General features: G+C 38.9%; 1 protein-coding gene across 2 annotated transcripts in view; it reads left to right on the top strand.

Annotated features, from left to right (window-relative positions):
- LTK (leukocyte receptor tyrosine kinase) overlaps positions 1–25,618 on the top strand; it is an 89,803-nt gene that overhangs the window by 21,960 nt on the left and 42,225 nt on the right. The window contains exons 2-4 of one of the 2 annotated variants that reach the window (XM_030950305.1): positions 16,312–16,425; positions 20,333–20,488; positions 21,105–21,327. In XM_030950305.1, the coding sequence (XP_030806165.1) occupies positions 16,312–16,425; positions 20,333–20,488; positions 21,105–21,327 (493 nt within the window). The remainder of the gene's footprint in view (positions 1–16,311; positions 16,426–20,332; positions 20,489–21,104; positions 21,328–25,618) is intronic. The other variant, XM_030950307.1, reaches the window with a different exon arrangement.

The following is a 25,618-nucleotide window of genomic DNA, read 5'->3' as shown; positions in this document are numbered from 1 at the left end:
AGGTAAGGAACGGAAAGCAATGGTTCAGCTGTGAGTTTTAGCTATGAACACTCTGGGATCCTTTTAAATCCAGTTCATGCTGTCTGTACTGTGCAACTGTTACTCCAAAGAAAGAAGAAAAGGAGCATATTTGATATTGTTTTCTGTTCACCCTAGCTGAATATGCTTTAGTCACATTCATGGCACTGTGGGCTCTTTTGACAGTGTCATTGGGGTTCTCTGTGGAGAGACAGGCCAAGCTTTGACAGGCAAGTGCCAAGGTACCATGGGTTTGTTTGTTTTAGATGTGTTTTAAAACTCCAGCTAATGTAGCCAAAAGCAGGCATCTTACAAGAGAATTAGATCACACCAGGTATTTCTAGGGTGCAGAAGTCACTTAGCTGTCCCTGGATTTGATATAACAAGGTTCCTAAATCCCCTAGCAAGAGGAAGTCCGTCTCAGTATTGATAATTGTTTATTCTTCAAAGAAAAATTATGTTTATTAGGCAGAGGGGTCATTCTCATGATTGACCACTTGTATCAGCAGAAAAATATCTCCAGTTCACTTTTGTTGGCTGGGAGGTTAAGACACTTGTCCTTGGCTATACCAGTGAAACATTTCAGTCCTGAAACACTTCATCCCACCTAACCTGTCCAGAGAGAATTCAATTCTGTCACTAATTGCATGTCTGCCACAGCTGGCAGACATGCAATGAACTGCTTTTTTAGAGAGACTGTTCTCTGCCCAATATGTGTACAGGGGGCCTCTAGACAGACCAGGTGATTTGGACACTTCTCTGTCTATAGAAAAGAAATCTCATTTTATTTCTAGTTCTTTTTCATCACAAGCTGCTGTACTGTTTGCTGTAGTCATCTGCATCTAAGCTTCCAAGGCAAAGAAAAACCCTCCAAAGTCTCATTCTCCCTTTCTTTAACCTTGAAGGATAGAAACTTCCTTGTTCATTACCCTACAGAAATTTGTGGAGTGTCAGGATGGTTGAAGTGGTGGGAAACAGTGCTGTTAATAGTTCCCTGCATGTAAATGAGAACTGGGTAGGACTTTTGGAACACATGAGGAGGTGAAGAATTGCTATTTAGAGTTAGTACTGTGAGCTAATGGCCTGTTTCAATAGTGACTTCCATTAAAAGTTCAGAGTTTTGTATACAACATCAGAAGTAAGACCAGAGAAGTAAGTCTGTGTAACAACAATGTGATACAAGAAAAAAGCTTGCTGCTCTCTCTTAAACTTGTTTGACAGTTTAAATTCATCCTGGAATGTTGTGTTCCACAGCAGCTGCACTATGACCACTGTGCTAGAACAGAACCAAGGTGCAGCTTCAGACCAAAGGAAAACAGCCATCACTTTCAATCTGCTTTTCAATCTGCTGTGTGTGTTAACATTGTGATTTGATTTGATTAGCTGATGCATTCATTTGGTGATTTCAGGATTTGATTATCTAAGACACTACCATTAACCTATTTGATTTATTGATCCATATTCTTTGTGACATGGCTATAGTTAGATTTTAATTTAGAAAATTTAAACTAGTTTTGGCCTAGTAATATCTTTGTTCTTAATATTTCCTTACTAATTTTTAGAGAGAAAATATCTGCAGAGTGCATAGATCTCTGTTTTGTGTATTATTTGTTCTTTAAAACCCAGAAGCCTTCAGGGAAAAAATGTAATTTAGTTCTGGTGTTTGAAAGATATGGCTTTCTTTAAATTAAATTCTTTGTTCCCACATATTGCACAATATTTCAAGCAGCAGGGAAGCAATACCCTGTAAGTTGCAGTTTGCTCATTATAAAATCTGAAATTAACTAATAGCAGGTAATTATCCACAAACTGTCAGTCATTCATTTCAGTAAGTCTCTTAAATACATCAGTTCATACGCATAAACCCCAATCCTTACTGTACTGTGAACTGACTTAGCAGAAATATAATTAGCTAAAGAAAATAGCATCTAAAATCCCAGCATTTAGTTCCACGGAAATATCATAATGATGCTCAAAATGAATCATCGAATTCACTTATTTGGAGACCTGGTTGGAGGTCAAAAGCTTTTATGTTTAACAGGCTTCTTTAGCAAAAGTCAGTTAATCCTGAGATGGTTGTGAGTGCATGCAGTGTGCAAAGGAGCCAGAACAGAGAGAGAAAGCTACAAAAATGTCATCTGTGGGTGGGAATTGAGACTAGATTTCAGTGGAGAGGTGAAAGGCTCCTACAGATGACGGCTGGCTCTGTAGGAAGTGGGAATATGTTCTATGTCTAGGAGGGCACCTTGACTGTCTATTGCTTGGAAATATGAAGAATTGCAAAGTGTAGCTGTGTCACTAATGCTGAAGCAACCTTACAGCCTGATTTCTTCATGGCTCTGTCTGGTTTGGTGTTCACGCCAGACTACATGGACTTATGTAATGGTGCTGTAGCCTGCCGAGGCAAGGAGCCCTCAAGTGCGTGACTTACTGAGAGCAGATTTACTTGAGCAACCAAGCCTGCTGCAAAAAAAAACAGAGGACTACAGGACCCACTGAGTTCCTTGGGTTACTGAGTACAAAGTGCCACAGATCCAGGCAGTCCTGTCATGAGAATTTAGATGAGAAAGGACACAAAACATTCCACCTATGCCAGGAGTGCTGGAAATGCAAAAAAAAAAAAAAAGGGCAAGAGCTGGCTGAGACACTAAACTCAAATCTGAGGCAGTAGAGCAGAGCTGCCTGATGGGTTTTCTGACCCAGGCCAAGCGTCAGAGCCAAAGATTAAATCTGAGTTCATTTTCATGTGCCAATTGCAGCATTCCACCTGAAAAAGATAGTTGCTTCATTAAATAGTGATTTGAATTGTGTCAGAAAGACTGCTGTAGTATTGCAGCAGTGTCAAATTAGGTAACAGGACATGCTCTGATTGTGGGAGCAAGAAAAAGTAATTATAATAGAATGAGTTCTTTTCACTAGCTTGATTTTGCTAGACATCTGAAAACAATTTTGGGAAGCTTAAGTAAGAGTATCCCACAAGCTAAAATTCTTCTTGTTTAATGGAATATGCTGAAAGGAGATTTCTTTACTTAATTTCTAAAATTCTGGTTTAAAACTTCTCAAGCAAATTGTTCTATATACCAGTCCTACCAGAAAGGAAACTAAGTACTAACTGTGCAGCAAGCCTGCTGCCTTGGTTTTTAAGATAATAAAGAAATTAGGGTCATCCTTCTTTGTTCCTCTGTAACTCAGTTATTAGACTGATTTCTAAAGAAAGAGGAGGCTTAGGATCTAATACCAGTAGTAATATTTTCCAATAATGTCTCTGCTAATGGCATAATACAATGAAAAAGATGAGCTTTTTTTGCTGATCCCCATCCTATGAGCTGCAAGTTCAATTGGATGTTCACTGACCTGCCTCTTTCCTTCCCAGGGTCAAATAGCCATATTACAGGAAATGGCAGAAGCAGCATGAGCAGAAGAACCTTTATTCAGTCTTGGTTTATATGCTGAATGCAAAAACCATCAAGACAGGTTAGAGAAAATTGAGCACATGAATAAAATTAGCCTCTGCCTAACTACATGTTTTCATTACTTTCTGTTTTGCAAAAAGCAGAAGTGATAGGATCTCAGTCACTAGTAGTGCAGACCCACACATAGGCATATTTACAGGTGTGCTCAGTGATACCTCTAAGTGAAGGCTAGGAAATGGGTGAGCTGCACGTAACAGTACATTCTCAGATACTGCCTTCTTGTGTGGAAGCTCACCATAATTACAGCGTGGTGTATTTTTCTCCTCACCAGTGGGTTAAATAAAGAGTGGTGAGTAGGGCTTCTGAGACAAAGAATTCTGAGGAACTCAGTATGGCAAAAAGCAGATGCTGCTGTTCTAAAAAGGCAGAGATCTTGTACTCCTTAACATGGTTCCCAAGGTCTAGCAGGTACAGCCTTTGGCTGCCTGAAAATGAGATCCTGACGAGTGCCTGCTTGTGAATGAGAACATAGCTTTGCTACCATACAGCAGTTTTACTAAGAACACTTTGCCACTAACACTCCTGGTATGTTCTGTAATTTCCAGCAGGTATCGTATCTTCTGCTTGGCAAAACAGGATGGCACAGCTTGTGACAGTTGGAGACTATTCACTTTGGGACTCCAGTGATGTATGCTTAAAACAATGGGCATTACCTGAGGCTCATTGCTCCAAGTTCTTAAAATCAAAACAAAACAACTCCAAACAAACACCACAACAACAACAAAACAACGCACAAAAACAAACAAACCCCAAAACCAAAAACCAAAACAAACAAAAAAAACCAACCAACTCCCCCCACAAACCAAAAGATAAACAATTTTTTAAATATTTGAATGCAATTCAGTTGTGTATGCCTCTTTTCTCACATGAGTTTATTCTTCTTCTCTCCATGCAACTTTATTTGCAGTGCTATTTCTTCATTGTTACTTATCTGAGAATATGAGGTGTGATCTGGGAAGCTGGCTTCCTCTACATTAGGTAGAACCTGATTTTAATTATCTGTGTTATCTCTGTGGAGTATATTATTGATCAGAGCTTCTGCCTATGCCTAGACTGTCAATAATCCATGGAAGAGCTGAGACTGGGACCCAGTCCTTCAGGTCTTAAAGGTTTCTCTTCCCATCCTGAATTTCATAACAGATGTTTCATACAGCTCTAAGAAACCACAGTCTCATATAGCACAAAAAGAGGTGGCCAGCAGCCAACTTCCAAATAAACAACCTCTGCTCTTTCATTAAAAAAAAACATTATCATAATATTAAATTACATGTCAAATGGTGAAGGTATCTTTCCTTGTGTACAAGATGTTATCCTTTGAAGTCACAGAGCCCAGAGTGATTTTCACATGAGGGTGACCAAATAGGAAAGAAGGAAAAAATAAATAAAACAGTAACACTGGTTGCTTTTCACATTCCTCTGCTGGTTATAGAAACACATGTGTTTGCATAACAAGTTTCTTGTTACCCACATCTTCTTCTTCCCCTGAACTTTAATGCCCTATATTCTTTATTTTTTTTATCTAGGATGTGTTACCTTTCTGGTATGCTTCTCCTTATTGACAGAAAAAGTTAACTTTGCAGCTGTACCTTGGTGATATATTTGAAGTCAAGTATTCTGTCTAAACTCTAGTTGATGCTGTTCGGGGAAAGAGTAGGAAGCTTGCCAATGAAACTAGCTGAGATAAAGGAGAAATTTCATGAAAGAGCTGATGAGAGGCCAATTTTTATCCTGGCACTAGGTAGCAAGCTTTTAGATGAAAGAGATGACTAGCAGCTAATCCTACTGACTATTACTATTTTTCTTTCTTTTCAAACGATGCAAATGAAACTTCTGACTCATAACACACCAGTCCTTTGTAGAATACAGGAAAGTCAAGAAAGTGACCTGGCAAAGCAGTGTGAGAATCTGCCTCATTCTTCCTTTGCACCAATAACTTATTTGAACTTTGGTTTCACACAGTTTCTTGTCCCCTGACCCCTTCCAGCTCAGTTGGGGGCTATTTCTGGGGCTGACAAGTGTTTTTGTTGGCAGCTACTGATTGACAGTCTGGATCACAAAGTATCACAATGTATTTAGCATTCTAGATGCTACAAGAAAAATAAATCTGATTGTCCTTGAGTTTATTTTGTCTTTTCTGGTGCCGAATGATCTCTTAAAAATTCTGGACACCTTCTTTTAATCCAAATTATGCAGTTGCAGCCCTTTAAAATTTGCTACTGACTGTCTCTTGAGAATTCTGATATTCACTTCTGCTAACTGGGGAACTGAGTGACATTCTTAGTGAAGTCTTGCTGTTCTGGTTTCCCAGCATATTAATATTTTAACTACCTCCCAGTATATTTTTCTTTAGAGGTAAAGATATGAAGTATAGGCAGTAACAACTGCATTCTCCTTTCTTTTGTGAGTTTGAATTAGTAAGTCATGAATGATACATTGCAATAACTGTCATGTCAAAATACTTGTTATTTGTTCAACCAACCTTGGTACATTTGAAATTCTAGTTCAAATTAATTAACTAAAATGAGACTGTAGATATAACTATAGTAATCAAAATGCAGTTTACAGTGTTTTGCTCTCTTAATAATTTGAAACCTCACTACAGAAAACAAATTAATCAGACTAGCTCAATAATAATAGGTACCATTTCTTAACAGATCTCTATTTGAATCAGACCAAATGCAACCAATAATGTCATGGTTCTAGCACATCTCTCATTCTACACCCCATGGTCTGTACATACTGCTGACTCCTCCTGTGGATGGTTTTTTCCTCAAAGGTATTTGTGTTATTGTTATGGTAAGAGTTTTGAGCCTCATTCTTACGCTTTCATACTCAGATCAGTACTTTAAATCACACATCGTGCTTCTGATACCAGACTACATTTCAGTACTGTCAGGAGGATTGTAACTGGGAGCTTTACCTGTTGCAAGACTTTCTGCCTTCTTTGCAGAAGTTCATGTACCAGCACAACATCAGGTGTAACCATTTAAGTATTGTTAGAAAATTGATAGTTTAACAGCATTTTCCACAGTCTCCTAGGAAAAAAATCAAGTACCTGGCAGCTTTGCATCTCCTCCCCATTTATTAACCACTCTGCCCAAGTTGAGTGTGGATGGGTGGGCTGTTGGCTTATTTTTTGTTTTAAAGTTGCTTTTGGGGAGGGAAGGGGTTTCCTGGTTTGATTAATTTATTTGTTTAATGTTGAATTGCGATACCTATGAGTTATGCTTTTGCTAGGTTTATTTAGATCCTTCATAATCAGTTGTTCCTCCTTGGATTGAGATGAATATCATCTCTGGGGCAGTCTCTGGAGTGCTTAAATAAAGATGAGTAGAAGCAAATTATTAGCAGGCTCTTTCGGTCTTTGGTCTTTCTATAGGGGTGGTATAACTCTTTCTTCTTCTTCCCTCTTTGTTTCTTCAGCAGTGAGTGGATTTTACTAAATTTTAATGAAACTACGAAATGATGTTGTTTCTGATACAAAATGGATAGACTTATCTGCTATATACAAATTAGTTTCTGATCCTTCAGTAATCTCCGAACAGATTCATCAGAAATTGAACGTTGGAGAAAAGCTTGTAGGTTTTATTGACCAAAAGACCTGGAGAAGGAAATTAGTGTTGGCTGTGCTAGTTGCTTCCTTGTCCAGGTGAACCAGGAGAGCTGACAGGACATCAGCAACCAAGTCTTTGCTTCACACTTTTCCTTTTTTTTGCTAAAAGCACCTTACCCAAGAGCTTGATCCCATTATCTGTATCATTGCACACAGTGGCTCAGAGCATTAATAGCAGGATGGGAATGGGGACCCTTCTCTTGACTAGTGTCTGCTCAACAATGCTGTACCTTGAGAGTCTCTGTTCCTGTCTGGGAAGAGTTACCAGATAAAGGAATGTACCACAAAAAAAATCTTTTAATGATATATGGGCATCCTTGTAGCTGTCCTGCACTGCTGTGCAAGGGTTAAGTACTCAAAAGGGAATCCTTAGATGATGAAGAGCTGTTGACAGTCATCCTTGTGTCAAAAGTAGATCAAGGAAAAAAGAAGAGCAGGAAATGTGCCTTTATGCTTGGACAGCCTCTGTGAGCAAAGCAGCCCCTGAGGGATTCTTAAAGCAGTGCATGCATTTTGAGCATTCCTGAGGTTCTTACTAGTAAAACAAGGATGAAAAGGGACATTAAGTAACCCTGAAGATCAATGGAGCTCAAGGACAGATTAAAGTCACTTTTGTCCTCTCCACTTATGTTGTGTGAAATCAAGTAATTGAAAATAATTTTATTTTTACTAAACTTAATTCTGCAGGATCAATTTCATATTCATTGCAATAATTTAATCAAGACCTGGATCTGAAAATCATATTTCATTCACTTTCTTGCTGGCACACAATTCTTTTTCTGTGAAATGTTGCAGTGCCGTTACATGGAAGTTGAAGGGTAGGGAGACAGAGCTCCTGCACATACACACTACAAAGTGCAGAGGCATCCTGAAGCTGGAAGCTGAGCATCTCCTGAAGGACAGATCTCTAGCAATTAGGTATCCCATTTCCCTCTCACCTATTTTTGCTGGTTGCTCTGGGCAACTTAGAGAAATATTTTTTTTTGCATCTTAGCATATGAGGTTGTTAAAAACTAGATATTCTGCCATGGGGAAACTGATTTTAGAAATCTTTTTTCATTCTAATGATGATGAAGACTCATAATCTTAACATTTTTCACAAAGCAAATTGTTCCAAATTGATGCATTGACTTTATCAAAAGTAGTCATTCAGTATGACAGTCTGTTTTGAGAACATTTTCCTTTAGCTAGATATATCATTTTACTGTATTAATGTTAACTCTAAACTCAGAGCATATTACAGAGTGAAGATGACATGTTTCAACCTTAACAAAATGATGTAATATTTTCCACTTGATTATTTGGAAGATAGCAGTGTTTCCTATTAAGTAATGGAACTGGCATTTCTATATAAAAACATACCATGAGAAAATGGTCACTCAGCATTTTGCTGCCATCAGCAGAGAGTGAGGCTTCAGGTAACCTTTTGAGGGATCCCATCCCTTCTGCTTTTGTCTCTGCATCCACAGGCTTCATATCTTCCTTCATCTTCTCTTGTGACTATGCCTGTCAGCCCTGCATGTGTGAATTCACACATACCTCCTTTTAAGCTGCAATTGAAAAACCCTATAAGTGCTGTTCTAAAGGAATAAACCTATTATATTTCTTCCTCTACATTTATGTGCAAGAACATATCAGTTTGGAAATGCTGTTCCCTTGGAAGGCAAAACATATTTCAATTGTGTATTCTTGGGTCTTTGTAGCTGCTTGAATTGCTTCATTAGGAATTGGACACATTCCCCTACATTTTATTCATTTCAGAATAATACATAATGTAAGTCAGTCATCTAAGTTGCATTCCCTCTGGGAGGATGGGTCTTTGGCAATTTGCTGTAAAACAGGTGTCTTAGGGTGCAATTTCTTATCTCTTTTTTCAAATGACAAAGCCAGATTGAAAGGCTTGAGTCCTTCCTCTCTCCTCATCTTGTCATCCTTCTGATTTTGGCAACAGCCAGTGTGGCCTGATGTGAACAAGACTGAAAATATTGAAAGTTAATCTAAAACATTTAACCAATGAGAAAGGAAAATTTTCCTTAGGAATGGATAGTATTTTTATTGCAGAAAAATGAAAAAGTATTTTGGGGTTTGGAAAGGAAAGAAATGTTCTTGAAGAATCAAAGAATTTCATGGTTTTGGTTCATTTAACATTTTTAATTTTTTTCTTTTTACTTTTCTTCTTTTTCCCATTTCTGTTTTTGGTCAGTTTTCAAGAACCCAAGAAGATCCATATTCCTTCTAGGGAAGTCTGTAGTAATGGCAATGGAAACCTGACAAGAAGAACAGAAGTTGATTGACAGTGAAGCTGTAGTTGATATGGAGAAATCCCTATTTTCAGAACTGACATTGATACAACATGTGATAGCTGTCAGGATCAAATCTGGACACAGGTAGCAAGAGGGCAGTAGGTGCTTCTTCTACCACTCACCCCAGCCTGAACAGAGGAGAGAAAATAAGTGGAGCAGAATGTAGTTCCAAACACTACATCTCAAATGTCCTTGGAAAATCTTTGCGTTATTGTGCAGCACATGATTGACTCTGAGCAGCCTAAAAAGAGGTGAGACACAGTGCAAAACCCAGCCCTCACTACCTGCAGTGGTATTGAGTAGTGAACAGTTAGTGTTATAAAAATAGACATTCGAGTATTAGCAGCTTAGCTATAAAACGAGAAATCTTTCCAAGTTAATGCGGCAATATGTGCACACATAAGTGTGTGCATGTGTACAACACATAGCCAGCAGGATGAAGTAGATGCCTTATTTCTGGATTTCAAGAAGTGGTTTTGGCATCCTATTTCTCAATATTAATTAAAATAGTAATTCAGATCGATTTCAGGAGATGTAGATATACACTGAAAACTGAGTAAGAAATCACAATTAGCAAGTTGCTATTCAAAGGCAATATGCCAAGTTAGGTAAGTACTGAGAGGAGGACCCAGGAATTTCACCTTGCATCCTATTCAATAGGTGAGGTTTGTGAGAAGAATGCAGATGGAATGGGCAAAACTTTTTCTGGGTGAGTTCTGTCTAGTAGCTGTAGCACAGGGGTGGAAACCTGCAATGTACTGTGCTTAGTGCCAGAGCTTCACAAATCTTTGCTTTTGAAGGGAGATACAGTGATTTTGTTAGAAACAAGTATTGGATGCACGAAGGGATGAGGATGCACTCTACAAAGTGTTGGGGAGAATAAAGAGTGGTTGCACAAAATGATTCAGGAAACACCACTATCCAGGGAAGGAACTGGCCACTGAGTGACCGAATAAAGAAAGTGAGGAAATGTGAGACAAAGCAGCATTTTATGTATCCAGGGGCAGCCAGGAAGCAGCTTGCTGTGAGCAGCGGGAGAGGGGACTGGAGGAATTTCGTACAACCCTAAGTGTCTAGTCGTTCAGTGTGTCATGGAAACTGCAGATGATCTTTGGCAATCCAAGTAAAAATTATAACAGAGACTTATTGGTTGTGAAAATCCCTTTGGATAGATCCACTTACCACCCCTCATGGAAGATTCTAGTCAGCAGTCAGCAGGTGTGCAAGGAGGTGGTGTTCTGTCTCTTGCGATTGCAACATCTGAGAAAGTTCTCTGAAGAAAAGATCTACCAAGACAGCTACCAAGTATAGTCCATATAATAAGTGACTGGGTTTAGTTTTGCAGAATATAACTAACTTTTAGAAATTTTGTAATGGTGCCAAAGAAGGATGGACAATGTATGTTCTTAGATACCATTCACCTTCTGCATATAAAGCGGGAAGAAAGTTAAACACAGACTAAACAAATAAAGACCTTTAAATATTCTTCCAGTCAGATAAGTTGTATAAGACTTGGGTCAATGAAATGCACGTCTATATTCTCCAGTGAGAAGAGACTATGCAGTTTGACTGGCCTGCAGCTCACTGGAGAGGAAGCAAACTTCCAGACTTGTTAGGACAGACTTTTTCACATGGTTAAATTAATAGCCAAGGGAAATGCTAGAAAAGCAGAATATAAAAACCCTTGCTTAACAGAGAGGCAAGGTATTAAGAATAAAATTAAACAAGGCCCTAAGGACTAAAAGAGGAGTTCTCCAACTGTCTGTGACCAACGTGATGAGGCTGGCAAGTAAACAAGTAGCAATGAAATGCAATTAATAACTTCTAAACGTACAGTGATGATAAACTGGAATTTCTCAGACTAGGAGGAAGAATTCAAAGGACAGAAGTAAGATTGGAACAGTGTTGTATGTAAAATGGCATTGCCTCTTTCCCCAGCCATTGAACAAAATTATCTTGAAGGTCAATTAATACCTAAAATAAATGTCAGTGGGGTTGCTGATGATTGCTATACACTGTCAAACCCAACTAAAGACTTGGATAAGATAATGACTAGTCTGTTGTGCATAGGGGGAGGGAAGAAAGTATTTTTTCCCCTTGTGCGTGTATGTGTGTGCGAAGCCGTCAACAAAAGTGGCATATTGGTGGTTTCATTCTGCTAGCATGGGAGCAGATTTGCAGATGTTGAATAAATGACACTATCAGAATGAATTCCCCTGTCACTTGTTTGGATAATATCTTACAACCATTCTAAGCAGACAAAGAATTGAGATAAGAGTTTATTTCAGAACCAAACTCAGATGTTCAGCAAGTGGAAGTGGTTGTGGCTTGAGTACACCTTTCTTGGAAATAGAATAAAATCTTAAGTGGTCTGATATGTACCTCAGCTGAGGTATTCAAATAAAGGGACTTCTTTGCCTAAATAATATCTGAAAGTGGTATATCTTGATAGTTCCAGAAGAGGTAAATCTCTCAGAATTTAAAACAGTGCCAAAGGAGCTCAGTTGAAAGAAAGTTTGTGGACAGAAAGATTCAGATAATTGAGTTGTTTGTTTAAACAGCTAGAAAGCTACAAGCCTATAGCTGACAGGGGAGGCTATGCTGTTATAAAAAATAAGGAAAATACTACATTGCTTGCACTAAAAGGAAGTTGAAAAGTTGAAAGTTTAGCTATAGATGAAAAAAAGCAACACAAATTAAGAAGAAAGCAGCAGGAAGTCTAAGGAAATTTTCCAAGTGCATTAGTAGCAACAGTATTTTAGCAATTATACGAATCTGTCATAAATGTGTGTGGTAGGTTTGTCAATAATAGAGACAAAAAGAAAAATTATTCAGTAAACATTAGTATTCTAGGAAAAAATAAAACAATTGACTTGTCACATAGAAATTGTGCAATGGCTTTCTGAACAACGAAAAAATATTGTGAAAAAAACTGTTATTAAAATGCCTACTTTGTAAAACAAGTGGTTGAGACAGCTTGTGTTCAAGAATTTTGAAAGAACTAGTTAAGGAACTTTTAAACACATCCATGTGTTGATATTTGCAGTAAGTGTGTCAGGATATTGATGAAATTCTGCAGAACTGGAAGAAAATCAATGCTGCATTAGTATTTTAAAAGGATAAATGGAATAAGCTTGATGACAATACTTAATTACATCTGCTCTACTCCTGCAAAGTAGGACTGCTTGGTAATATGAAGATTGCTGCCTTAACATCAGTTTGAGTAAAAATACCAGAATATTATATATAGGGTCAAAGAGCTAGAAGAGGTTTATAAACACCTGTCAATCTAAAGGGCTTATTTGAAGAGACATCTTGTTGCAGCATCAGTTTGTCAAATGCGTTTACCAGTGTGACAAAAGTCCTGTAGGACATTCTACTTTCAGTCACATTCTTAAATCGATAACTCCACATGTGTACTTAAGTGAGTGCCTGGTGCAAATTGCTGCATCACATTTTGGTTTAAAATACAAGTATCAACCAGAATTATTGTCAATTAACTCTACCTATAAGTTTCCTGTAAATGTAAGTTCTGGGTTATGCTTTATTTAGGAGTTTAGGAATAAGTCAGAAGACAACATTAAAACTGTACTGCTGATCTGCTGATAACTTACAGATTAAGGCAGGAAAAAAAAAGGCAGTGTTCATTGGAACTCACCCATGGAATTCGGTATCTCAAAGAGAACTACAGTGGGGGGTGGGAATACATGTCCAAGAAGGAAATATGTCACAGGACACTTGATGCCATGGTAGACAATCGACTACAATAATTTATTTTGGCCAAAATGTCTTATGAGATTGGTGCATGGATTAACAGGGAGATCTCAGGAGAGAGAGAATGGCCATTCTGCATAGCATGACATTAGTGTGCACTTATGTCTGCCTTTCTGCCTTTTTCCCTGAAAAACTGGAGAGGCCTCTAGAAGATACTGAAGTAGCACCTTGTAAGCCTTGGGAAAATTGTATTTTGTTATGTTGCTCCTTTTTGACCATTACCTGCAATCTGTCCAGACAGAGTACAACAAGAGTGATGAAGTAAGTAAGGGACTTGGGGTAGAACCAACTAATGAGCAAAGAATAAGAGATTAATAGCAAGCAGTAGGAGAGCCCAGTGATATTTTCAAAGAGCAAAGTTAATAACTTAAGGCTGTAAATGATCATGAACAAGAGAGACTATTTATTGAGCTGAAATTGGAAGTTTTAGGATCATTGAAAAATGCTTGAATAGGTAGCAAACAAAGAGTCTTCTACAGGTTTAGTGTGACTTCCTGACAGAGCTATTAGTCTGTATATTAGTTTATCTTAGAGAAACCATGAGAAACATTGAGTGGCTATTTTGATATTAGATGGAGAATACAACTAGAAAGTGCTCTAAAGGAAATTCCTGTTTAGTCAGAAAGATGCCTTGGCTGATCTAGAATTGATTTCCCATCCGGAGTTCTGTAAGTATTTTCTGTAATTTTCTTATCTTCTGCAAGGTAACAGCAGGATGCAGGATAAAAATCACCCCTGCAGGTATCTCATTGCTTTTTTTCCTTGTAAGATAGTGAAAGAAATGGAATTACCTTCTCACGGCTGGAGGTTTCTTATTTTACTGAAAAAGAGATGGACTTGTGCTGTGCTGTTAAAAGATCCCATCTTTTTCCTGTGGCAGTTGAATATGTTACACTATTTCTTCCTGATCACTTTATGTTCCTTAATTACAGACTTAGCTTAAAATCATTAATCTCCTTCCTCTCCATCTTATATTTCTTTTCACTTAAACAATTGACTTTTGCTGATCAAGATAGAGAAATCATAGAGGTGAAAAATAATAGTCATTATTTTTTTCAGACTGAAATTTATGTAATACAAAAATTACATGCAAATATGTGTGAGAGGACATGATGTGGGATTATCAGAACCACTTTAGAGACTATGTATGCTAGATTTTTCAATTCAATGGGAGAAGTTGAAAAAATGAGAAAGAAAAATAACTGGGAGATAAAGTAAGAGCATATGCTGGACTAGAGGCTGCTAAGCTGCTACTGTGAGTCTTCTTCTGCTCAGCCATAGTAAGAAATTCTTTGCTCTGATGAAATGAATCAACGGGGACCTATTTCTGTGGGTGCATTGTCTATCACTGAGTCTAGGGTCTTCTGTCCAAGTATACTTTCCAGTGAATTTGGCTGTAATGACTGCCCTTCCTTCCTCTCAGATGTCCAGTTAGGTAAGTGGCATCTTCCCGGGACAGGTAAATATGGTTGTTACATGCATTAGAATGAACTCTTGCAGTTTTTTGCCAAATTGAGTAGGGTGTTACCATTGTTTTATATCTTATTTGTCTCAACTACCACCAATAGCAATGGAGGTATTTTCCACACTGAGGGAGTAAATTCATGTTTCAAGTAGCTTAGGGCTCATTTGCTGGTAATATGCCACTGGATCTCGTGCTTGTTAATGAAAAACAAGAGCAACAACCCAAAGGTGTTTCTAGGGGAGAGGGGTGGGGGTGTGACTGCGTCAAATATTTTGTGTAAGTTTTAGTTGTATCAGGAAAAATGTCTCTAGCAGAACTTCTGCTATGACTGTACTATGTTTGTGGGTCCCATGATACTCAGGATATTTCCAAAGTATACAAGCAGATTGGAGTGTGTGAGGAGATGAGTGGGTGGAACAGACTTTACAGAAAACCCTGAGGGAAGTAAATACTGAAGCTATAGCAGTGCTGAGTGAAGATTGGGAGATACAAAACAGCAATATCTCTAAAGACACAGAACATAAGTTGGGAGAAGCAGACTTCAGTTGTCAAAAGCCCTTTACATAGCAGAATTTCTTTTCATATAATGAGATAGATTTGTTTGCAATATATGATTGTTTATTAGCATGGATTTTTCATAAGGCTGGCTAAACTCTGGCCGCATAATTCCCATTCTTTTTGAGGATTTCATCCTGTTATCAAAGATACCTTGCTTATCAGGGCAGTGTCTGTGTCATATATGCAGTGCAAAATCAACTTTTTCTATTTGAATGTCCCCAAATATTTGGAAACAGGAAAAAAATATAGTGTTTGACAATTGATCTGCGGAGACCCCAAATCTGTCACCAGTAGAGCATGTGTCTGATGCAGCATAGTGCTGTTCTGTTCTAAAATTGCTCTTCCTTGGAACCCCTTGAATTACTGTCTTTAGTAACATAGTAAAAGATGGAAGGATGCAGCATTTTCATGCTATGAAACATTTCACAGCATTTTACTCACTGTATAATGCATTGTCATATGTAGTAAAATTAAAATTGTTACAGCAATTCAAAATCAGAGCAGATATTGCTGAAAACATATATGCAATAGTGAGTGAACATATGAACATATGTTCAAGTTTGAGGGGTTTTTATAGATATTGATGCAAGTTTTCATAGTATTATTGGTCAAATTATCTCTGCTGAAAATATCTTAAATGTTATAAATGACATGTCTGTACATTCTTGTGTCAACTGCAATTCATGTGAATAAGATTCCTGTCCCCTCTGACATGATTTGACATTTTTATATTGCTGAACTCATAACCCAAATGGCCAAGGTTTGAAAGAAATTCATTTTGCTTTCTGCCTGTGAACACCTTTTGGCAACAAATATGTTTGTTTTTGCCAACTTGTTTATGACTTCTAGAAAAGACCAGAGATAATCTTAGATACAAACTACTGCATGCTTAGCTCAGGACTTGTGTATTTTCACATACACAGGTTAAATAAATAAAAGAGCTGTTGTTGGTGAATTGTTCTGGAGACATCAGGATGGTACTGCCCCAATGCACTGCAACGAAGGGGAGAGTGATGTAGCAGGGCTTTGTTATAGATATGCACATGCTTTATAATATGGGAGCAGAGTTTTGTAAACACATCCCTTCCTCTTTTTATTTTGTTATAGCTGTTGTCTCCTGCTCTGGATCACATGAAGAAAACTCTTCTTCACCAAATCCAACTCAGAAGCTCTCCCTGATAAAAAATAGGATGGTTTCATTGCATCAGCCTTCTACACCAGGTACTGCACATCGTCTTCCTTACATCCTCCTTATTTCTCCTTCAGAATCTAGATGTAAATTTCTCCTTCAGAATCTAGGTGTAAGATAGGTGCTGGCAGTCACAAGCACCTCTTACCAGAAAGCTATGGCACTGTATTTCTGACTGGAACTAGAGCAATGACTCAGAAAGGCCAGTGTAAACTGAAAGGAATTCCTTATATCTGTATTAAAGAAAAGCAAAAACCGCCACCAAACCCAAAACATAGCAAGCAAACCAAACCACAAAGAACCCGAAACAACCCTCCACAGAAGAAACTTACTGCCTCCCCCTTCAATAACCCAAAAAACATCCCCAACACAGCAGGAAAGGGGAAAAGAAATAAAAAGGAAAGAAAAATAAAACCATTTCCATCAGCACACTGAAATCCACCAAATTTGAGATTGGGAGTTCTTGAAATAAAAGCTAATTAGTGGAGCTGCTTTCCCACTACTATAGAACAAATTAATTTTTTTTTAACTGAATGAAGCTTTTTTCCAAATGGACTTTTATTTTCAAGGCATTGTGAAAACCAAGTGAGCTGTGAGGTTTTTCTAACATGTATTCACTGCCTCTTGTCCTGTCAGTGGACACTACTGAGAATGCCTAGCTTCTGCTTCATATCCTGTCATCAAAGTGTTTGTACACACTGATAAAATCCCCCTGACTATACCTTTCTACAGACTTAACAATCTCAGCTGTGCCAGCCTCTCCTCTTATGCAAGATGCTCCAGTCCCTCAGTCAGGACCTGTGCTGGACTTGTTCCTGTAGGTCAGTATGTCTCTTGCATTAAGGAGCCCAGAGCTGAGCACGGAACCCCTGCTGTGGTCTCACCAGTGCTGAATAGAGAGGAAGGATCACCTCTCTTGATCTACTGGCAGTGCTCTTCCTGATGCTGCCCAGACAGCTGTTGGCTGCCTTTGTTGCAGGGGTGTGCTGCTTGCTCACAGAGAGCTTGCTGTTCACCACGCTCTCCAAGCCCTTCTCTTTGGCTGCTGTCCAGCCACTCAGCCCCCAGCACGTACTGCTGCACGGGGTTATCCCTCCGAGGTGCAGCACTGGGCTTTTCCTTCAAGGGGCTCCTGCCAGCCCATTGAGATCCCCAGCCTGCTGAGGCTGCTCTGCGTGGCAGCACAGCCCTGTGGTATGTCAGCTGCTCCTCTTTTGCAACCTCTGTGAACTTGCTGATGGTGCACTCTGTCTCCTTGTTCAGGTTGTTAATGAAGATGCTAAACAATAAAGAAAGGCCTCTGGGTGTCAGAAAAGCCACACATCCCTCCCAAGGGATGGCAAGGAGACCTAGCCTTGCCAGAGGAATGTTCCTTACAGTAACCAATTCCAGATGGTATCTAATCCTTTAAAGTCCTTTCTGACAAACCCTGGGCTGTCCATGAGCTTTTTTCAATCCAATCTTTGGAGCATTTTTGTAATATCTTAAAATATGTCCTTTGCTGATTGTAGTAATACAGATCTATTTCTCTATTATACCTTTTTCTTTTCCTTTTAATTTGTCATGTTCTTCCTTTTTGCTGACTTGTACTTGAGGTTCACCAAGTTCATAAGCAAAGCTGGATATCAAACACCTGTAAGGTGGTACATAGTAGTGTTAGAGGTTTCAGTTTTCAGTGTTTCTTTCACTGTAACCATGAGTGTACCCAGTTTTCTTACTCTGTGATTTGTGCTAAAAACCAGCTTATTGTTGATCCAGCACAATGCAATGCATATAATCTCTTCCCAGAGAAAACAGTTTTTTTCTACTGGATGTCAAAAACTTTCCAGATCAGTTTCAGACTCTTGCAGGTATTCAGATTTCTTCAGTGTCAGGTTGTGGCAGACAGACATTATAAAGCTCAGAGAGCTGGGAATTAGGTGCTTTTCAAGGGAAAAGTTGTGTTCACCTATCTCAGCTGGGAATCACCTTGTCATGTGAGACACACTCAAAGGACTAAGTCTGCATTGGTACAGTCCTTGCCACTGCAAGCTGAGGTATTAGTAAGGTTTGATGAAATGATTTTGTCATAAACAATAGTTTCAAGTAACTGTCTACTTGAAAAAGGAAATTTTTCTTTCCTGAGCTTTCACTTTGGTCTCTTTCACTGTTATGCTCTTGTGAGGAAATTGCTTTCTGGGTTTTACCACCAACTAAAAAAAATTATCTGATAAAGATATTATGTCTACTAACAATAAGTCTGTAGGTACTGAGTTAACCTGTCAAACCTCAATAAATTTGAAACAGCACAGCAGGTTTGGGTCAGGACTGTGTTTTGTCTCACATATCTATGGAGTTTCTGAGCTATTGAGATCCCTAAAGTTTTTTTATTGGATCATCAAACCATAGCCCAGAGCTGTGCACAGACATTTCTCCCTAGATCCAACAGAGCCAGGACAGTGGCTGGAGTCCTCATTCCTGTGTGCTGTTGGTATCTAGCATTGCATACACACACACATGCACAGTCTGCCAGTTCATCTGCTTGTGGCTTCCATGTAAAAATGATGGGCTGAAGAGTGTCCAGGCCTTTCCTAAGCTGTATGCATTCCATGGATTGGGCTAAGAAGGTATTTGGGTGGTTGGCCCAGGTGTCAGCTTGAGAGAGGCAGCAAACTCCAGTATAAGCAGGCCAGAAAGAGTTGGGGAGTATCCAAAGCAAGGGAGGAGAAGTGTTTGGGTGGGAGACCATATTCTATGCCAACCTAAAGTTATGTACAACTCTGTAACATCTCTGTTTATTTTTCCCCTGATCACTGGATGTTGTTTTATAAACATAAAACTAGAATTAACTCAATAATTAAGAGAGAGTTAGTCTGCTTTTGTTGTCACACTCAAAAGAAGCTTCCTTTTCTCCTTAGTCTGAAAGTTTAGTTGAAATATAGGCAATCTTTTGGAGGCTTTTATGTTTTTATTTTTGCCATACCTGTGCAGCCACACCTCCTTGTTATATCCCTCACCTTAATTCTGTCCTTCCTACCTGCCTGTTCTCCTCCACAGGAGTACGACTACAAAAGGCATATCTTTGTGTCATTTGTGTTTGCAAGGTTTGAATACCCTCTGGACATCAGGTTCCTCAATATGAATGTTTAGTCTATTAATATTTCTTACTTGGCCTGGGGACACTCCAGTTATTATTGTAATATTATTATTACTACTGAAAATAAAATATCATGCAAATTAATATCAGCTCTATTCAGCTCCACTCTGTGTGGGGGAACTTTGTGCAGCTAACATCCCTTCAGGGAGTTTATATTAGATTGATGAGAGAACAGTGAATTACTTCTTGTCTGGTTTATAATATGCTGATTATGAAAAATTCTGGCCAAGATGATCTAGTGGTTCTAGTGCTGCGAGCAAACTCTGGAGTTTGTTAAGAAGGTATTCTTATCTATCCTGCTAGAGGAAAATAAAACTATGTTCAAAAGACAAAAATAAAAAAATGTGTAAATCTTGCATTGCTCATCTATTTTTCTTGAGACCCTGTCGAGCCCTTTCTGTTGCAGGGAGAGGGTTGCCCTTAGAGTATCAGTTCTTTCTTTCTGCCAAAATGCTAAATCCATACAGTTTCAATATCCTTATTGATATTATTGGTATTATTCTCATTTGGGACTTTGAATACTTGTGGTCTAGACCTTCAGCTGATATAAATTCATTGTTGATACCAGTGGGAGGAATTACTTATATTCTGCCAAGAATTTGCAGGTTAGTTTTTCATTCTTATATGTTCCTTGACCTGCTCTGGGAGAGATTCCGTTAGTATAGCTCAGGACAAAATTTTCTTTTTCTCTACAATTCTTCTATTTCTTGGGAGATATAGCCCACATACACTGTACATTCAGTTACTCATGTGCCCCTTGAGCTGGGATAGGCCTCAGTGAAACCTTTGGTTTCTCATACCAGAAATCTCTTGTGTCATCGGCTCAAGCTGTTCATGGGTGACGTCCACAGACAGTTTTGGAAAGCCAGACTGGGTGTTATCTTCCATTGGTGTCCTGGCATCCCAGGAGAGGCAGCAGATGCTTCTGGAAAACAGTTCCTCCCATGGAGATGTTGAAGGTAGGCAGAGCTATAGCTCCCCTTGAATGGATGCCTGCTTTGGCCCAGCCCTGGATGTAGCAGGAGTCAGCAGGCTGAGGGCTCAGGCCCATGTCACCAGAAGTGCCACCATGCACTGCTTCGGGTGCAGGGCTACCAAAGGCACAGTCAGTGCCCAAGAGTCAATAAGAAATGTCCATGTAATGCATGTGTGCTGCCTCGGTTGTGTACGGATGTACCCTCTAAGGAGCCAGCCCCTTTATGCACTTATTTCCTATCTCCCCATTTTGGGATAAGCTGCTTTTATTTACAGGGTCTGCATTTTTCTTTGGAAATTCAATCCTATACAAGCCGGAGCTGGCTTCATTTGTCTGCTGTCTGACTGGCAAAGTCTTTGGGTTTTGTTCTGTTGGACATGTCTTTGAGCTTTTCTTGGTTTCTTCTTTTCTCATTTCTTCTATCATTTCTTTACTGAAATCCTTAATTTTTACTTTATTCTCTCTCTTTTTTTTTGTGCATAGTTTTTCCTTTATTCTCATTACTCCTTTCTTCAAACTCTTTCTCCATTTTCCTCTTATGTCTCTTCCATCCATGCTGTGTGTCTCTTGTTTTGTTCTGTTTTTTTTTCTCTTCACAGGGGCCATTTTCCTCCTGAACACCAGTAGACTCCCAGACAGATGTGAGTTCAGCCTGCAAAGCCCCATCCTGCCTGGGAGCTTGGATTCTTGCTTGCTGGAGCTGTCCATAGGTTCACAGGATGCTGTTCCTCTTCTCCAGAGATTCACAGTTGAAATCAAATATGCAGAGACAAACAAAAACACAGTAACTTCTCTGAGAGCTGGCCGCGAGGAAAATGCCGGGTAAGACAATCAGCTTTCAACTGCTGAGCCTTTGAATTCCGAGGTAGAGTGGAGTTCCTCCAGGCTGCTGTTTATCAGTGTCTTTTGCCTTCTTGAGATCATTACTGCTATTACAACAGAAAATAAAGTTATGACTTTCAGGACTAGAGCACACAGCCTCCTGACAGGATGCCTGTAATAGAAATAGGTTTTGTGTGTCCCCTTTGCAAAAAACACACTAGCTTAGATCTTACTCTGCTTCTCTCACATTTGGAAGGGTGAAGAGTGATTAATTTTTTCACTGATTCTAGGACTGCAGCTGTAAAATGCATTCAGTCCAAAAACTGCCTTGGTAACATGACTGATATCTCTATGGATTCAGTAGGTCCTACAAATGCTACAAGGGTCCCAATTCTCATTTTGAGGCGCGGTTAATTTTACCTCTTTAATAATTTCCTCCCTTCTAGTAGGTTCAGGAGTATCCACTTCTGCTCCAATTGTAGTGTTCAGGGAGAGAAAAAACTGAGGTAAGAAGAGGTGAAGGAAAACAAAAGAAAGTGTAAACCACAGATCTTGTTCTGTATTCCCTTTGATCCTGCCAATGTTTTACTTCTTTATTCCTGTGTGTAGCAGAATACAGTAAGGAAGAGAAATGGGTAAAGGGAACAAATCACAACAGGAAAAGAAAGAGAAAAGTCCACGTGTCATCTAATTTTTCCATTTTCCATGTGCTTGTTTTTCCTTTGCTGCAGTCCAGCTTGTAAGAACCTGGGTCAGACACATAACAGAGTTTTTTATTTCCATCACCTGACTGACTCCCAGGGAGAACTTAAGCAAGGGATCCCAGTTCTTGTTTTCTTTGAATTCTTTGGCACTCCCCAGGCTGCTATGGAGATCTGTAGCGAAGAGGCCCTGTCAGCCAAAGATAGCAGAGTTTGACTAAAAAACCTTTTTTTTTTTTCCAGATCTCTCTCTCCCTCTTTCTCTCTCATTTTCAGCTGTTGCTCAGCTCCTTCCTGGCTATTCCTTTCCCATCTTCTTGCCAATTTCACTGGGAATCTGTTGTGTTTTCTGGGATTAATTTCTAATATCCTTTTTTTACCTACTCAAAGCTGCCCTTGCTGTTTTCTGAGTATTTGACAGGCCTCTGCAGCTGCAGCTCCATTCCACAATATAAACTCATAAAATACCCTTTCGCTACACCTTACTGGTCAGACCAGGCTTTGCTGGTAATCACTGCAGCGTCTCTGGAACAGATCATAGATGTTGTTTAGCAGATTATTTGAGCACTGCAAAACAATTCTATGTGAAGTCAAGATTATCATCTCTCTAAAAGTGATGGCATTTAGATTTATTAAAATGAAACTAGCTTCACTGGAAGTTGGCACAGACACCGGTGTTACTTTTTCTTACTGAATGAAGTGAAGCACTGGTAAGCTCAGAGAATTTACTCTTAAGATTTTAAACAGGGGAGGAGACCAAGTCCTGTTTGAAATCAAGATAGAAAGGAGGATAGAAAAGAGATAAAACAAAGTTAGGAACTATCAAATATCCTTCATTTCCTCCCTCATTACAGGGGAACTTTAAAATCTTGGTACAATTTAAAAAACCTGACCATGCAGGCAAAAGAGAATTTATTTCTAATACAGTGATTGACTTGCTTCTTGCTAGGCAGGTAGTCTGAAATGAGCATTCTCTCCACGATTTAGATTTTAACAACATGAGATGTTAAGGAGAGATTATCTTGGAGGGTTCCCACCTTACAGGGACTTTCCACAGGGAGTAGGAGTTCTACAAGCTCTTCTGTCTTAACCAAACCCAGCTGCACAATTTAGAGCAGAACACAGGGGGACAAGGAGCAGATGACCTTGAGATAGATGCCTATGTGTAGTACCTAGTGTAACCAGTGAAAATTACTACCAAGGGTTTACCTTCAGATCAGAATAGAAACCCGGACATAGAAAAAAGTCTAGGTAAGACTTTTTTCAGATAATCAGACACACCAGGAAATCCTGCTTCAGTCCCTTTTGTCACCTCTCAATTCCATGACCAAGCTATACTTCATCACAAATTCCAGCTGCACCAGATACTTCAGTGAATTCTGTTTCTGGACCTAGAAATATTCTTCTGATGGTGTTTTCTCCTTCAGGATCCATCAGCTACACTGTTACCAAAAGCTTAGCTATATGTCACATGTAAGAGAAAGTTTCCTGTTCACCTCACCAACTAGTAGGACTTATAATTAAATTGGTGATATTGAAGCTTTTTCACACATAAGCCTTAATGAAAGAGGAAGAAGAAGAAGCAGATGGACTTTTGGTACCATGTTCTCTGAACAAGTAGGGCAAGGTCACGAAGTTGCGTTGTTTACTTTTAAATACCAGGCCTATAGATCATGAGTGTTCTGAGCTATTACTATTAGAAGAACTGCTGAGGCAGTGAGGTGTTTGAGATGTATTTACAAAAAATATATAACATTTAATTTCTCATTATGTCAGTAAAGCTCAAACATCAGGGCCCTGTAGCCTTGCTTGCAAGGCCAAGCCTTCTTTGTCTGGCACTTAACTCACAAAACTATTTTCACTTCCTCAGGGTTATGGTTATGGTGCTTCTTCAGGTCACATCTGTGTTTTTTAATTTTTTTAAAAACTTTTTTTCTTAAATGTTTTTACTATTTTGCTTATCCCATCTTTTCATCTTTACCACACAGACCCAGAATCAGCCACAGCTGAAAATTCTTGAGTCCTGCGTGGTTTTGAGTGTTTTCACATGCTTGTGTTTGCTGTGGACCACAATTATTTCAGTGTTCTTAGCCAAAACTGTTTCAGTAAGAAGATAGTTTCTTTCAACTCTAAGTACTCACACTTCATTTAAAATAAAAAAAGCATAATTTGGGGCAGGGATAATATTTTCACTTTCTGTAGTCGATAAGCCTAGCTGATTTTGTTCTGTTTTCAGTCTGGAATGACCACAGAAGTCTCAGTAGATCAGAAAACAAAAAGTTCATGGCCATGTGCACACATGGGTTTTCAGTTAGCTAACCTCACAAAACTGTTCATTGCTTAGTTTTTTGTGTCTTCCCCCTTTTTCTTGAAGGGATGGTGATAAAATGCTCCACCATCTTCTGAGACACTTGAAAAAACTTGCCGTCTTTGACACTTCTACTAATGTGGTTGTTTTTTTCCACAAAAGTTATTTAACTTCTCCTACTGTACAGATGACAAGGGAGTAGCCTGGTAGGTGTTCTCAGGTAATGTCTAAATGTGTGCTGACAACAATGAGCAGAGGCCTTTTGACTAAAAAATATATCTGGAAAGGATGAGGCTGTCCAGCTGCTATACATGACTATGAATTTTGAACACAAAGCTGAGAGTGTGATTCAGTTAGTGCCTTTCGTGCCTCTCTTGAATTTGTACCCAAAAATATACTGTGTCAAAGAATAACCCTCTAAGAGTTTGGTGAAGGCTGGAGTGGAAGGCATGTGTTTTGCACCCTCTATTTCCTTTTAAGTCCAGTGGTTAGCACCGGATGTATGGGAGGACTTGCAGACACCAGCTTCCTGTGTGTATAAAAGTACAACTTCTAATCTTTATGTTCACTGATTGAGTCTAGAAGAAACTAGCATACACAGCTTTGTGCAAAAACCCATGCAGTGGGACCCCCTAATTTAGAAAATATTTCAGCTTTCATGTTCTGCTTTATTGCATTTTTCAGCCCTAATGAAGAAATATTCTTTACATAAAATGTTTCCAAAAATTAATCCATTTCCTTTGTTGGATATAAAAAAATCACATCATAGAAAGGATTGGTAGGAAGAGGGTGGAAAACATCTGTTCAACAGAGAAGATTTAGAGGCTAATGCAAACCTAAAGTAAACCCTACAAAAGAAGATTTGGAATTAAAACTTTTCAGAGTGAATCTTGAATTTTCTTGCATTAAGCATTAGATAGCTTGCAACACCAAACTTTCTATCCATGCAAATTTCTCTAAATTATATCAGACCCTAATAGTTCTTCCATGCATACAGATGAATTTCAACATCTCTTTTTAGAAGAAGAGTAATATTGCCTCAATACTTAAGATCTGGTTTGACATAAAATCAATAGTAAAGTTATTGCCAAATCTGGTTTATCTGGAAGCCTGCTGCAATGATCCATCTTCTGCTGCATCAACACTGGGCTTCGTTCCTGATTCCATTAAGAAAATTACATTGGCTCTGACGAGCTTCCATTTCAATGGTGGGAACCAAGCAAAGAGGTGTAATTATTTACAACATTAGAAATCTTGCTGCAGTTGGATCTAGTGGAGGAGG

This window comes from Camarhynchus parvulus, chromosome 5, assembly GCF_901933205.1.
Source record: "Camarhynchus parvulus chromosome 5, STF_HiC, whole genome shotgun sequence".
In the NCBI taxonomy this organism is placed as follows: Eukaryota; Metazoa; Chordata; class Aves; order Passeriformes; family Thraupidae; genus Camarhynchus; species Camarhynchus parvulus.
This window is presented reverse-complemented; position numbering and strand designations above follow the sequence as displayed.